General features: G+C 46.5%; 1 protein-coding gene across 1 annotated transcript; it reads left to right on the forward strand.

Annotated features, from left to right (window-relative positions):
- The first annotated feature begins 236 nt into the window (after window positions 1-236).
- Arpc3 (actin related protein 2/3 complex subunit 3) lies at window positions 237-10,699 on the forward strand. The gene is made up of 7 exons (XM_048342971.1): window positions 237-348; window positions 3,721-3,820; window positions 6,004-6,080; window positions 6,895-6,963; window positions 8,956-9,082; window positions 9,290-9,384; window positions 10,414-10,699. The coding sequence occupies exons 1-7, from the start codon at window positions 343-345 to the stop codon at window positions 10,474-10,476; spliced, it is 537 nt and encodes a 178-aa protein (XP_048198928.1). The 5' UTR covers window positions 237-342; the 3' UTR covers window positions 10,477-10,699.
- The last annotated feature ends 2,811 nt before the right edge of the window (window positions 10,700-13,510 follow it).

The following is a 13,510-nucleotide window of genomic DNA, read 5'->3' on the forward strand; positions in this document are numbered from 1 at the left end:
AAGTGAAGGGCCTCATCCTTGAGCGAAAAAGCCAAGCGAGAACACGAGGTCCCCCGTTGGCGCTCCAGTACAAAAAGAGACGAGTTCATTACTGGGACTGCAAACCGCAAACCTACCCTAGCGCCGCGAGCATATTACGCATGCGCAAACTCAGAGCCTCGGCTTAGTGCGCGCGCCCCTGGCGCCCCGTTAGGTCTGTGCAGCCACTGCCGCCGGAAGCTCTGCCTCCGTCTAGCCCCGCCCCTTCCGTTTCACTTCCGCCCACTCCGCCCAGCCCTGCAGGCCGGAAGCGCGGTGGTCTAGTCAGGTTCTTTTCTGCTCTGACACCTGGGTGCCGCCGAGATGCCGGTGAGGACTCGAGCCAGGGTGCCGGGCGGAGGCGGCGGGGCCCGGGAGAGCGACGTTGTGTGTGTGTGTGTGGGGGGGGGGTGTCGTGTGCGCAATTGGCGGAAGAGGGCCGAGGCCAGAGAGGAAGCGGTGGCCAGGGGAGAGGGGACCAGAGGGGGTCGGGGCGGCCCGGGGGCGTTGGGCTCGGGGGGCGTCGGGCTGAGGGCCGTGACCCGGGCTGGGGAAGTGGTGGCGGCCCCCGCCCCGTGCTCCCCTGCCCAGCGGATTTCTTCTCCCCGTCCCCCGCCCCAGCCCCCCAGGACATCTGGGTCCCCGGAGTCTTGAGGGCAGTTTTTTTCATCTCAAGCCCAGGGCCCAGCTTCCCCTTTACCCGGGCCAGCGCTTCCCTCTCGTCCCGTACCCTGTCAGAAGCCGCTTCCGGGGCCCCTGCCCTCCGGCCGCGCCGGGCTTCGGGTGCACCCCCATTCCCTGTGTATCCAAGTGGGAGTCAGAACGACGATAGTTTTAGCTTCCCACAGCCATCACCATTTCTGCTTTGCTTGTGCATGAAGGGGTGGTTTAACAAACGCTGCTGAGCATCTACTGCCTGCCCAGCACACTGCCTACTGGTGTGTGTGTGTGTGTGTGTGTGTGTGTGTGTCCGTGTGTGTGTGTCCCCGTCCATTTCTGGCTTTTTGGTTTAATTGGAGATAATGGCTTCATGGAAGTCCATTCCCCGGGCTGGCTTCGAACCATAATCCTTATATCCCGGTCTCCTGAGTAGCTAGGATTACAGGCATGAGCCACCAGTGCCCAATTTCTACTGTTTTCATTCTAGTGGGCAAACAGTAAACATGTAAAATGCTAGCACCATTTGTGATAAAAAGCCAGGGGAGCATGGAGGCTGCTGTGGATGTGGCCGACATGGAGTAGAAAGGAGCAGGCCACAATTATAACTATACTGTATGAATACCACGGTTACTTTCTGACTCCTGAGCAGTACCAGCAAGCCTTACTTAGCTTTACACATTTTGTAAATTGTGTCATTAATTATTACGATGACCTCATCAAGTAGATACCACTGTTGCTCCTGTCTTGGAGAAGGAGAAATGGAGGCCAGGGAAATTAAGTAGCTTGTACAAGGTTTCACACTAGTGGGAAAGGGAAATATCAAGCCTGGATCCTACTATAAAGTCCTCCGCTTGCTTTATTTGCATGTAGAGCACCCTGGACTTACTTTGTGATTATTACTTACTTTATCTGCTTTCCACATTATCCTGAAATTTCTCTGAGCCTAGGCACATTACTGGCCTTATATGTGCCTTGCATATAGAAGGTGCTCAGTAATCATTTGGTGAATGAATGAATATGTGAATGGGAATGTTGTCTTCCAAAAAGCCAGACATCTTAAAAAAGCAGAAATAGAAATCAGTGTGCAAATTGCTCTCCTACATATGTTTCCCCTCATTTGGCACGTCTAACCTGCTGAAGGCAGTATATATGTACACACACACACACACACATCACCACAGATCCAGAAAAAGAGTGATGTCTTGGCTAAAGACATAAAGCCAGGAAATGACTGACCAGAAAAGCTCCTACTTGGAATCTTATTTTAGCTGTAGGGCAGGTATCCTGACTCAGGTGATCTTTGCCTATTTCCGTGGTGAAACCTCTTCCTCTTCCTGCCCCCACCAGGGTGATGTCACTTCACTGGGATTTAGTAGCAATGCCTGTTCCCTTCCCACCAGAGAGAGCATTTCCACTGTAAAGGTAGAAAACATACAAATAAGCTTATGGTCAGGTGCTGTGCCTCATGCCTTTAATCCTAGCTATTCCAGGGGCTAAGGATCAGAGCTAAAGGATCACAACCCAAAGCCAGCCTGGACAGAAAGGGCATTAGATTCCAAAATAAAAAAAGCAGAGCTGGATATGTGGCTCGAATGGTAGAACACCAAGCAAGCAAGCAAGCAAGCTAAGCAAGAGCAAGCATTGGGTTCAAACCCCACTACCACAAAAACAAGTAAATAACAATCTTTGTTTTGTTTTGTTTTTTTTGCCAGTCCTGGGGCTTGAACTCAGGGCCTGAGCACTGTCCCTGGCTTCTTTTTGCTCCAGGCTAGCACTCTGCCACTTGAGCCACAGTACCACTTCTGGCTGTTTTCTATATATGTGGTGCTGGGGAATTGAACCAAGGGCTTCATGTATAGGAGGCAAGCACTCTTGCCACCAGGCCATATTCCTAGCCCATAAATAATAATCCTAAGAACCTAGTTTAAAAAAAAATACAGGAGCCAAGTACCAGTAGCTCATGCCTGTAATAAAAAAAAAATACAGTTTTGAAAAATTGAGAAGTGATAAGTATGTCTTTTTACTTTTTTGGCTGTTATTCGTGGGACTTGAACTCTGGGCCTGGGCGCTGTCCCTGAGCTCATCAGCTCAAGGCTTACACTCTACCACTTAAGTTCTGGTTTTCTGGTGGTTAATTGGAGATAAGAATCTCACAGCCTTTCCTGCCTGGCCTTTTCCTGCCTGGGCTGGCTCTGACCTGCAATCCTCAGATCTCAGCCTCCTGAGTTGCTAGGATTACAGGCGTGAGCTACCAGTGCCTGGCTCAAGTCTTATTATTTTGATTGATTGTGGGGCTTGAACTCAGGGCCAGGGCGTTGTCCCTGACCTCTTTTGCACTCTACCCCTTTGAGCCACTGTGCCAGTTCCAGTTTTGTGGTAGTTAATTGGAGATAGGAGTGTCACAGGGACTTTTCAGCCCCGGTTGACTCAGTTTTCTGAGTAGCTAGGGTTACAGGCGTGAGCCACCTGACACTTGGCTTATCTTTATTTTTAATATATAGTTTTTAATGTAAGTTTACATAATTTAATATTTGAGACTGGTCATGTTTAATAACCAGATTGCAGAATCCAAATTTAACTATTGAGTTTCTGTGTGTGTGTGAAAGAGAGAGAGATAGAGAAACTTGAGTGTGAACTGAAGACCTCACAGTGTTAGGCTTTGGGCCATGATCTTCCTATTTCTGCTGTCCTAATAGCTCAGATGGCAAACATAAGGTGTCATGCTCAGCTATTGGTTGAGATGAGGTGTTGATAACTTTTTGTTCAGGCTGGCCTCCAGTGCAGTCCTCCCAGTCTCCATTTCCTGAGCGGCTGGGCTTACAGGGATAAGCCACTGCTTCTGGCCAGTAATTGGTTTTTGTAATCTGTTAGGAGCCAGGTCTGCTGCCTCACTGTTCCCATCCCTTCCCCTGCTCCTCTGGTTAACCTTGGGCAGGTTGCTTTTTTTTCTTTTCTTCTGGAGGAAGGCTGTAAACTTGTGTGATCCAGTGACACCTATTATCTCTTTTCTGCTTCTCTATTCTTTCTGGCTTGACACCGCAGGCCTACCATTCTTCTCTCATGGACCCAGACACCAAGCTCATTGGCAACATGGCACTGCTGCCCATCAGAAGTCAGTTCAAAGGACCTGCCCCTAGAGAGAGTAAGTACAAGTTATCGTTGTCAACTTGTGGTGTGAAAGCCTAGAAGACACAGGGCTATCAAATCAGGGCCATTTGTACCTCAGTCCTATCTTGGATTACTCTTTTTCTGCCTGTCTGTGCAGTTCTAGAGTCCTTGGGACCGTGAGACTTAAGAAATCATTCAGGGGGGCTGAGGATATGGCCTAGTGGCAAGAGTGCTTGCCTCCTATACATGAGGCCCTGGGTTCAATTCCCCAGCACCACATATACAGAAAATGGCCAGAAGTGGTGCTGTGGCTCAAGTGGCAGAGTGCTAGCCTTGAGCAAAAGGAAGCCAGGGACAGTGCTCAGGCCCTGAGTCCAAGCCCCAGGACTGGCCAAAAAAAAAAAAAGAAATCATTCAGGGGAACGCCCCCCGCCCCCCCCCCTCCCCCCCGGCTCTGGATTCCCCTCTAGCCAGCTTCTTTCAGCATTTGGTGTATGCCAGGCACTTTTCTGGGTTCAGAATCCATCACCTCCTGTCGTGTTTAGAAAAAAACTAGCTGGATCTTACAAACACTTGCATCCTAGGAGGATGCTTTCTTTTCTAAGAAAATGGATCACAGGGAACACAGTGGCGGGTGGGATGGAATTCTTCAGTGGGTGAATATCCGGAGTTGAAGACTGCTGACCTGCAGAGGGGCCTGCAGAGAGCCCAGCCGAGCTCCAGGGTTTTCATCTCTGCTGTGACAGGAACGGCCAGGGCTGGCTCACTTTCCCGACAGCCTTCATGGACAAATGTAGGAATAACTGTCTTGGTGTTGCTAGAACCAGCTGCCAGATATCAAGCTCTGTGATTATGACCTTACGAAAATGAAAAACAGAGCAAAACTTTGCCAGAGCAAAGAGAGCTGTCTCTGTCACGGCGGTGTTTCTGGGATTTCTCAGCCACTAGTCTCACCAAACAGCTTGTTCAAGTATATTTAAGTCAGAGTTTTCACACAGAAAAAAAAAAAAAGAAGATACACATCTGAACCCAACATGTCCCTAAATGACCAAGAGTGCTTTCTCCTGAAACTACAGGTTGTAAATTCACATAAAAGTATATTGCATTCCTTTAGAGATTTTTTCTTTTTTTTAAACTCATTAAAGCTAACCTAGCTTAGTCTGTTTTCATACAAGCATCTAGAGGTCTTGAATGAGAATCATTAAATGTTAATAGTAGTTGTTTCTAGGTTGGTGCTGGTGGTTCATGCCTGTAATACTAACTACTCATGAGGCTGAGATCTAAGAATTACAGTGCCAAGCGAGCCTGGGCAGGAAAGTCGGTTAAACTCTCATCTCCAATGTAGCCACCAGAAAAACAAAAGTAGAGCTGTGGCTCAAAGTAGTAGAGCAATAGCCTTGGGTGAAAAAACTCAGGGACAGCGCCTAGGCCCTGAGTTTAAGCTCTATAACTGATGCCCCCCACCCTCACCCCCCAAAAAAGTTGTTTCTAGGTAGTGATATTTAAGGTGGCAGTTTGAATTTCTATTATTATTTCAACATATATATGTATATATATATATAATTTAAAATTTTTGTTGTTCGTGGCACTTGAACATTGGGTGCTGTCCCTGAGCTCTTCAGCTCTACCACTTGAGCCACAGCACTATTTCTAGTTTTCTGGTGGTTAATTGGAGATAAGAGTCTCTTAGACTTTCCTTTCCGGGCTGGCTTTGAACCATGATTCTCAGATCTCAGCCTCCTGAGTAGCTAGGATTACAGGTGTGAGCCACCAGCACCCGTCTGGAGCATGTGTAATTTTTACAAAGACAAAAAAGCGCTTACTCATTTTTTTCTAGAAGTAGTGTTTTGTGTTTTTTGTTTTATTTTGCCAGTCCTGGGGCTTGAACTCAGTGCTTGAACACTGTCCCTGGCTTCTTTTTGCTCAAGGCTAGCACTCTACCACTTGAGCCACAGCACCACTTCTGGCTTTTTCTATATATGTGGTGCTGAGGAATCGAACCCAGGGCTTCATGGATACGAAGCGAGCACTTTACCACTAGGCCATGTTCCGGGCCTAGAAGTAGTTTTTGATGACGGTATTTTTGTAGCTACCTTTCAGCTTAACTATCAGATTCTTGACATTCAATCCTGGGTGTATTTTATTTATACCTTTTGTAGAGTTGAGGATTTACATTTGGGTAATGTCTTCCTTTCTTCTTCCTTATGTCCTGCTCAGCAAAAGACACAGACATTGTGGATGAAGCCATCTATTACTTTAAGGCCAATGTCTTCTTCAAAAACTATGAAATTAAGGTAAATTACAGAGCTTATAATATTTAGCTTCATTTTCACAGGAAGATAGTATCCCCATCAGAATGAATAAGACAGAATAAGACAGTGCCTAAATGTTTGGCTGCATAAGTATTACATTATTTTTGTTCCCCTTCAAAGTCATAACCAAAGGCTGACCAAATGTGTCATGGCCACTATTTGTTAATAAAGTTTTATTGGAACACAGCCGTGAACATTTGTTGATATGCTGTCTATAGCTACTTTCAGCAACAGCTACTAGAGAGTTATGGCCGAGACCATGCGTCCCACCAGAGCCACCAGATATTTCCTGCCAACCTCTGGTCCAGATAGGTCTTCATGTATTTAACAGTGATAGAGCCCTACTGTGTGCCTGCCTGGGCTTGTATAAGACTAGTCCTCAGCCCCAGAGCCCTACAGGCTATGTTTTTGTTTTGTTGTTGTTTGTTTATATAGGTTGACCATTTCTGATTTGGAGTTTCCAGATTGGGTCAAGATGTTAGACTCAGGGTGCTATTGCAGAGCACCCCACATGCGGAGTAATCGCTTCCTCCTATTGAGTAATGAGCAGATCCTCTAGAGGGCTTACCAACATTAGCTGGCCATCTGGTATGCCTCCGGCATACCGAATGAGGGTCCCGAGCAGCCGCACAGCTCCATGGAAGCTGGGACGCCCAGCTAGCACGGTGGTATGGGGCTTTGTGAACCACGCCTGGACTGGGCTGGCCTAGGCTGGCAGGTTCCAGTACACAATCAAAAGACAACATGGGAAGGAATCTGTGTTCACCAGGACTGTTGTTCTTCCTTTCCCTTGCAGAATGAAGCTGATAGGACCTTGATATATATAACTCTCTACATTTCTGAGTGTCTAAAGAAACTCCAAAAGGTAATTAAACATCAAGCATCACACATCAGGAAAGCAAGCTCCACTCCCAGCCGCTGGGACTGGTCGAGACCATAGCGGCGAGGGGAAGTGATTCCTCTACTTGGAGCTTGGTCTGGAAATCTGGATGGGGTTTTTGTGTGTATATGTGCTGATCCTGGGGGTTGAACTCAGGGCTTGGGCGCTGTCCTTTAACTTTTTCCACTCAAGGCTAGCACTGACTTAAAACACAGCTCCACTTCTGCATTTTTGGTGATGAATTGGAGATGAGAGTCTCATGGACTTTACTGCCGCAGCTGGCTTCTCTGCCTCCCATAGCTAGGCTTATAAGCTCTCAGCTGCATGTAGTTCTTTGACCTCATGGTGCAGTTGACTAACATGAAGAAAGAAAGGACCATGGTGTTATAGGGGCTTGGCATCTATTTTTTTCAAGATGGAAAGCTTGCATTCACTTTAAAGTCTAATTTTTTTTTTTTTTTTTTTGCCAGTCCCGAGGCTTGAACTCAGGGCCTGAGCATTGTCGCTGGCTTCTTTTTGCTCAAGGCTAGCACTCTGCCACTTGAGCCACAGAACCACTTCCAGCCTTTTCTGTTTATGTGGTATTGAGGAATTGAGCCCAGGGCTTCATGCATGCTAGGCAAGCACTCTACTGCTAAGCCACATTCCCAGCCCTACAGTCTACATTTACTTCAATCACTAGTGTAGACAGTAGTTTAGAGCTGTTGAGAACCATTATTGGCTTTTCCTCTTGCAGAATTCAGGGTGTGTTCACATTGCAGTAGACTTGGAGATGTTTTGAAATTTGTTTACTCACATCACTATTTCAAGATTTTTTTTTCTGCCAGTCCTGGGCCTTGAACTCAGGGCCTGAGCACTGTCCCTGGTGCTTCCTTTTGCTCAAGGCTAGCACTCTGCCACAGCACCACTTCTGGACGTTTTCTATATATGTGGTGCTGAGGAATTGAACCTAGGGCTTCATCTATATGAGGTAAGCACTCTTGCCACTAAGCCATATTCCCAGCCTTATGTCAAGATTTAGTTCTACAGTCATGGTATTTTGTGCCTCCATAAAAACCATGCGAAAAGCTGGGTACAGGTGGCTCATACCTGTAATCCTAGCTACTCAGAAGGCTGAGATCTGAAGATCACTGTTCAAACCCAGCCTGGGCAGGAAAGTCTGAGACTCATCTCTAATTCACCACCAGAAAACTGGAAGTGGTGCTGTGGCTCAAAATATTATAGCCTTGAGCACAAAAATCAGGGATAGCACCTAGTCCTGAGGTTCAAGCCCCATGACTGACCAAAAAAATAGTAAAGTAAAAACAAAACAAAACAAAACAATGTAGGGCTGGGTAGGTGGCTTAGTGGTAGAGTGCTCGCCTCGTATACAGGAAGCCCTGGATTTGATTCCTCAGCACCACATATACAGAAAAGGCTGGAAATGGTGCTCAAGTGGTAGAGGGCTAGCCTTGGGCACAGAGAGGCTCAGAGACAGTGCCAGGCCATGAATTCAAGCCCCAGGACTGCAAAAAAAAAAAACAACCCAAACCCATGTATATCCTCCATTCTGTTTTTAATTTTTGTTACTGTATTTCAGCATCATTGGCTTCTGTAATTCCATTGTACGATGTTATGTATTTGAACACTGCTTGGCCTGTGGGATTTGCCAGGTTTCATGCAGGCACAGACACTGTGGTTGGAAGTTCTGTTTTTTTGTTTTTGTTTTTGTTTTGCCAGTCCTGGGCCTTGGACTCAGGGCCTGAGCACTGTCTCTGGCTTCTTTTTGCTCAAGGCTAGCACTCTGCCACAGTGCCACTTCTGGCCTTTTTTTTTCTATATATGTGGGGCTGGGGAATTGTACCCAGGGCTTCATGTATATGAGGCAAGCACTTTTACCACTAGGCCATATTCCCAGCCTGGAAGCTCTGTTTCTAGCTTGGGTGCTGCTGCCCTGCGCCTTGGAGGCTGAGTTCTCCCACTATATCTTGTTTCTAGTGCAACTCCAGAAGCCAAGGAGAAAAGGAGATGTACACGCTGGGAATCACCAACTTCCCCATCCCCGGAGAGCCTGGCTTTCCCCTGAATGCCATTTATGCCAAACCTGCAACCAAGCAGGAGGACGGTGAGGGCGGGGCACTGTTCTCTTTGCGGCTGGGTTGGGAGTAGCCCGGGAGGGGGGCCCTGGGGCACTGGCCAGCAAGCAAGGTCCCCAGAGCCTCTGAGCTGAAGTGAGTAGAGACTGGAAACCAGGGGCACAACTGCCTTCTCATATTCAGTGTGGATCCAGGCAAGTGCACTGCTCTCAAGGCCATGTTTTCCTCTGTTGCAGAAGTGATGCGAGCGTACCTCCAGCAGCTCCGCCAGGAGACGGGACTGCGCCTTTGTGACAAAGTGTTTGACCCCCAGAATGATAAGCCCAGCAAGGTGAGGTCCCCCTTGTGCCTCTGAACTTGGGAGATCTCCTTATGTCCCGTTGCCCCCAGCAAACTTGTCCAAGGACTTGGGGTTTCTTTTTTTTTTTTTTTTTTTGGCCAGTCTTGGGCCTTGGACTCAGGGCCTGAGCACTGTCCCTGGCTTCTTTTTGCTCCAGGCTAGCACTCTGCCACTCGAGCCACAGCGCTACTTCTGGCCGTTTTCTATATATGTGGTGCTGGGGAATTGAACCCAGGGCTTCATGTATAGGAGGCAAGCACTCTTGCTTGCCACTAGGCCATATCCCCAGCCCAGGACTTGGGGTTTCTATAGGCCAGTGTTGCCTGACCTGTAATGGGTTCAAACTAACTGCATCTGATGAGCCCAATTTAAATGAGCTAGGCACCGGTGGCTTACGCCTGTCATCTTAGTCACTCAAGAGGCTGAGATCTCAGGATCATAGTTTGAAGCCAGCCCCAGCAGGAAAGTCCATGAGACTCTTATCTCCAATTAATCACAAAATGCCAGAAGCGGTCCTGTGGCTTATATGGTAGAGTGCTATCCTTGAGCAAAAGCAGCTCAGGGACAGTGTCCAGGCCCTGAGTTGAAGTCTCAGGACTGACAAAAAATAAGTGAGGCAGGGGAGAGCCAGAGAACAAGTTTTTAGTGTGTGATGTCTTGGGTATGTAGTCAAACTATTAGTAGCCACAGGGACCTCTGTTACATTTAAGCACTTGGAGGGTTGTGTTGTTGTAGTTTGTGTTTATGTGTCAGTAGTGGAGCAAGGGTTATAGGTGTGCGCCACTAGCACCTGGTGTGATCATTTTTGTTTTGGTGCCATGGGGGATGGAACTCCAGGCTCAGCAGACACCCTGTCATGGAGCAGCCCCCACTGAGTGGCCTGTGAGTCTAGACCTGTTTATAACAGCTGCTGGACTAATACTAAACACATGTGAGTTCTGACCTTCCCTTGAAATTGCACTGATTTGACCTTGGCTCTGCATTTTGTCCCTCTTTCTCCGCACCCCCCCCCCCCCCCAGTGGTGGACTTGTTTTGTGAAGAGACAGTTTATGAACAAGAGTCTTTCAGGACCTGGGCAGTGAAGGGCCGTGGCCTCGGAACCAGGCTTGTGTGGTCCTTCGCCTTGAATTCCTTCTGCTTGGCTTTGTGCTGAAGAGAGAAGAGAGGATGTCCTTGAAAACGTCCTGATCAAAAATCCTGGGGGGAGGAGAGAGGGTGGGTTCTCCAGGGGTGACTAGCCATCTTCTATAAGTTGAAGCTGATGTTTAATAATAAATAATAATAAAGAAATTTTTTTTAACATTTCACATGAGAGAAAGTATATGACTTTCCTTTGATATTCAGTTGGAACACTTATGAGTTAAAAATCACCACCCCCACCCCCTTTTTATTCCTTTCCCTGGGCACTGTCCCTGAGCTCCTTTTGCTCAAGATGAGCATTCTACCACTGGAGCCACAGCCCTACTTCCAGCTTTTTCTGAGTAGTTTATTGGAGATGAGAGTCTCATAGCCTTTTCTGCCCTGGCTGGCTTCAAACTGTGATCCTCAGATCTCAGCCTCCTGAGTAGCTAGGATTACAGGTGTGAACCATCATAACCCAGTTGGGGGCTCTTCATATATTCAGAGAGGTAGTCCCTAATCTGGTGTGTGATTTGCAAGCTTCTTTTTTTTTTTGAAGGGCCTAGTTGTCCATGTACTATTCCAAAAAAGTTTTCTTACGTAAACTTGGGTGTGTTTGTTTTAAAAAATTTAATTGAAATTCTTATCTTGGTGTTTGAGTTGAAACTCTGTTATGAACTCACAGACCTGTCAAAAGGGAAAGAACGGAAGGGAGGAGAGGAAGCCATGGTGATTCATTTCGAGATTAAAGGTTTTTTGACTTACTTCCCCTTCAAATTATGAAGACTTTTGATAGAAAAACTTACTGTCGTGTTTGTTCCATGAACAGCAGGGGGAGCTAGTGGATAAATGGAGACATTAGGGTGCTTTCTGTGTTGTACCTGTCTATAACTCAGATGTGTTCATTTATTTGTTGTTGTGGGGCTTGAACTCGGCCTGAGTGCTGTCCTTGAGGTTTTTTTTTTTTTTTTTCTTTTTTTTTTCTTTTTGGCCAGTCCTGGGGCTTAGACTCAGGGCCTGAGCACTGTCCCTGGCTTCTTTTTGCTCAAGGCTAGCACTCTGCCACTTGAGCCACAGCGCCACTTCTGGCCGTTTTTCTGTATATGTGGTGCTGGGGAATTGAACCCAGGGCCTCGTGTATACGAGGCAAGCACTCTTGCCACTAGGCCATATCCCCAGCCCCTCCTTGAGGTTTTTTGCTCAAGGTAGTGTTCTATCACTTTGAGCCACAGCTCCACTTACGATTTTTGAGTGTTTAATTGGAGATGAGAGTCTATAGTGACTTTTCTGTTCCATTGGTTTTGTTTTTTCTTTGTTTGTTTGTTTTGTTTTTTGCCAGTCCTGGGGCTTGAACCCTGGGTACTGTCCCTGAGTTTATTTTGCTCAAGGCTAGTACTCTACCACTTGAGCCACAGCGCCACTTCCAGCTTTTTCTGTTTATGTGGTATTGAGGAATTGAGTCCAAGGCTTCATACATGCTAGGCAAGCCCTCTACCACTAAGCCACATTCCCAGCCTTTGTTCCGCAATCCTCAGATCTCATCCTCCTAAATAGCTCTTAAATAGCTAGGAATACAGGTGTGAGCCACCAGCACCTGCCTGATGCAGTTTCTTGACAAGGGGGCACTCCTATTTTTATCTGGGTGTATAGTGCAATAATAGAACACACACTCAGCATGCATGAGCCCTGGGTTCAATCGTTACTACTACAAAATAAAAAATAAAAACTACTCTTTGAAAAATGATTAATAACTGGGGACAGGTGGGGAAAAATTGGAAGAGAGCAAGGGAAGGGGTGACATTGTCCAAAAATAAATATATTAATTACGTGGTTTGTGTAACTGTAATCCTCTGTACTTCATCTTTATAATAACAAAAAGTAAAAATAAATGAAAATGTTTGACAATGCTGGGTGCTGGTGTTTCATGCCTATAATCCTAGGTACTCAGGAGGCTGAGACCTGAGGGTCATGGTTTGAAGCCAACCTGGACAGAAAAGTCTATGAGACGCTTCAATTAACTAGCAAAAAGCCAGAAGTAGAGCTGTGGTTCAAGTGGTAGGATTGCCAACCTTGAGTGAAAAAGTTAAGGGATAGTGCATATGCATTGAGTTCAAGCTCTAACACTGGCACGCGTGCGCGCGTGCACACATACACACACACACACACACTAATAGAAAATAATCTACAAAAAAAATCGAGTTGACCAAAAGCATCTGAGGACAGCAGTCATCTTGCTCTTTGTCCTTGAATGTCCATTTTGCCACCATCATTTCCACATACCACTAATTACTGTCATCTTCCCTGTACACAGATTACAGGACATGGAAATACTTGAGTAAGATTTATGTGAATTGTTTTACTCTGAATTTTTCTCGTTTCTAGGATTATCATTACTGAAGATCTTTTAAAAAAATACATAAACATTGGAGTTACATCCAGAAAGTGACACACTATTAGCACCAAAAGCCATTTGGTTTGCTTCCTTGGGTTTTGTTAATAGATGCGCAGAAGACAATTCCATTTGGAGGATGTAATTTTAGGGCTGCATCTGCTCTGTGTTAATATTGAGATAAATCATTCATTGTAATTTTCCACTTTGCTTTAACTCTGCAGCAGCAGTTTCCAGGTGAGCAGGCAGCGTAATTCTATCTAACCTTTACAAAAAGCTCAAGTGGCAGATACAAGACTATCCACTTTCTGCCAGGTGCCAGTGGCTCACACCTGTAATCCTAGCTTCTCAGAGGCTGAGATCTGAGGATGCAGGTTCTAAGCCTGCCTGGGTAGAAATGTCTGTGAAACTCACCTCTAGTTAACCATCAAAAAGCCAGAAGTACGCTGTGGCTCAAGTGGTAGAGCACAAGCCTTGAACAAAAAAACTCAGGGAGAGTATCTAGGCCCTGAGTTCAAGCCCCAGGATGGGCACAAAAATAAAAACCTGTACAGAACTGTATTTCATGGCAGTTTATCTGGCTGTGATGAGCATCCGCACCCCTAGGG

Source organism: Perognathus longimembris, chromosome 3, assembly GCF_023159225.1.
Source record: "Perognathus longimembris pacificus isolate PPM17 chromosome 3, ASM2315922v1, whole genome shotgun sequence".
Taxonomy (NCBI): Eukaryota; Metazoa; Chordata; class Mammalia; order Rodentia; family Heteromyidae; genus Perognathus; species Perognathus longimembris.

Excerpts from the sequence above, each read along its gene's own strand:
- Arpc3 (XM_048342971.1), top strand. Across the intron at positions 6,964-8,955 it reads GTCTAAAGAAACTCCAAAAG|TGCAACTCCAGAAGCCAAGG; the intron begins GTAATTAAACAT and ends TCTTGTTTCTAG. Across the intron at positions 9,385-10,413 it reads AGAATGATAAGCCCAGCAAG|TGGTGGACTTGTTTTGTGAA; the intron begins GTGAGGTCCCCC and ends CCCCCCCCCCAG.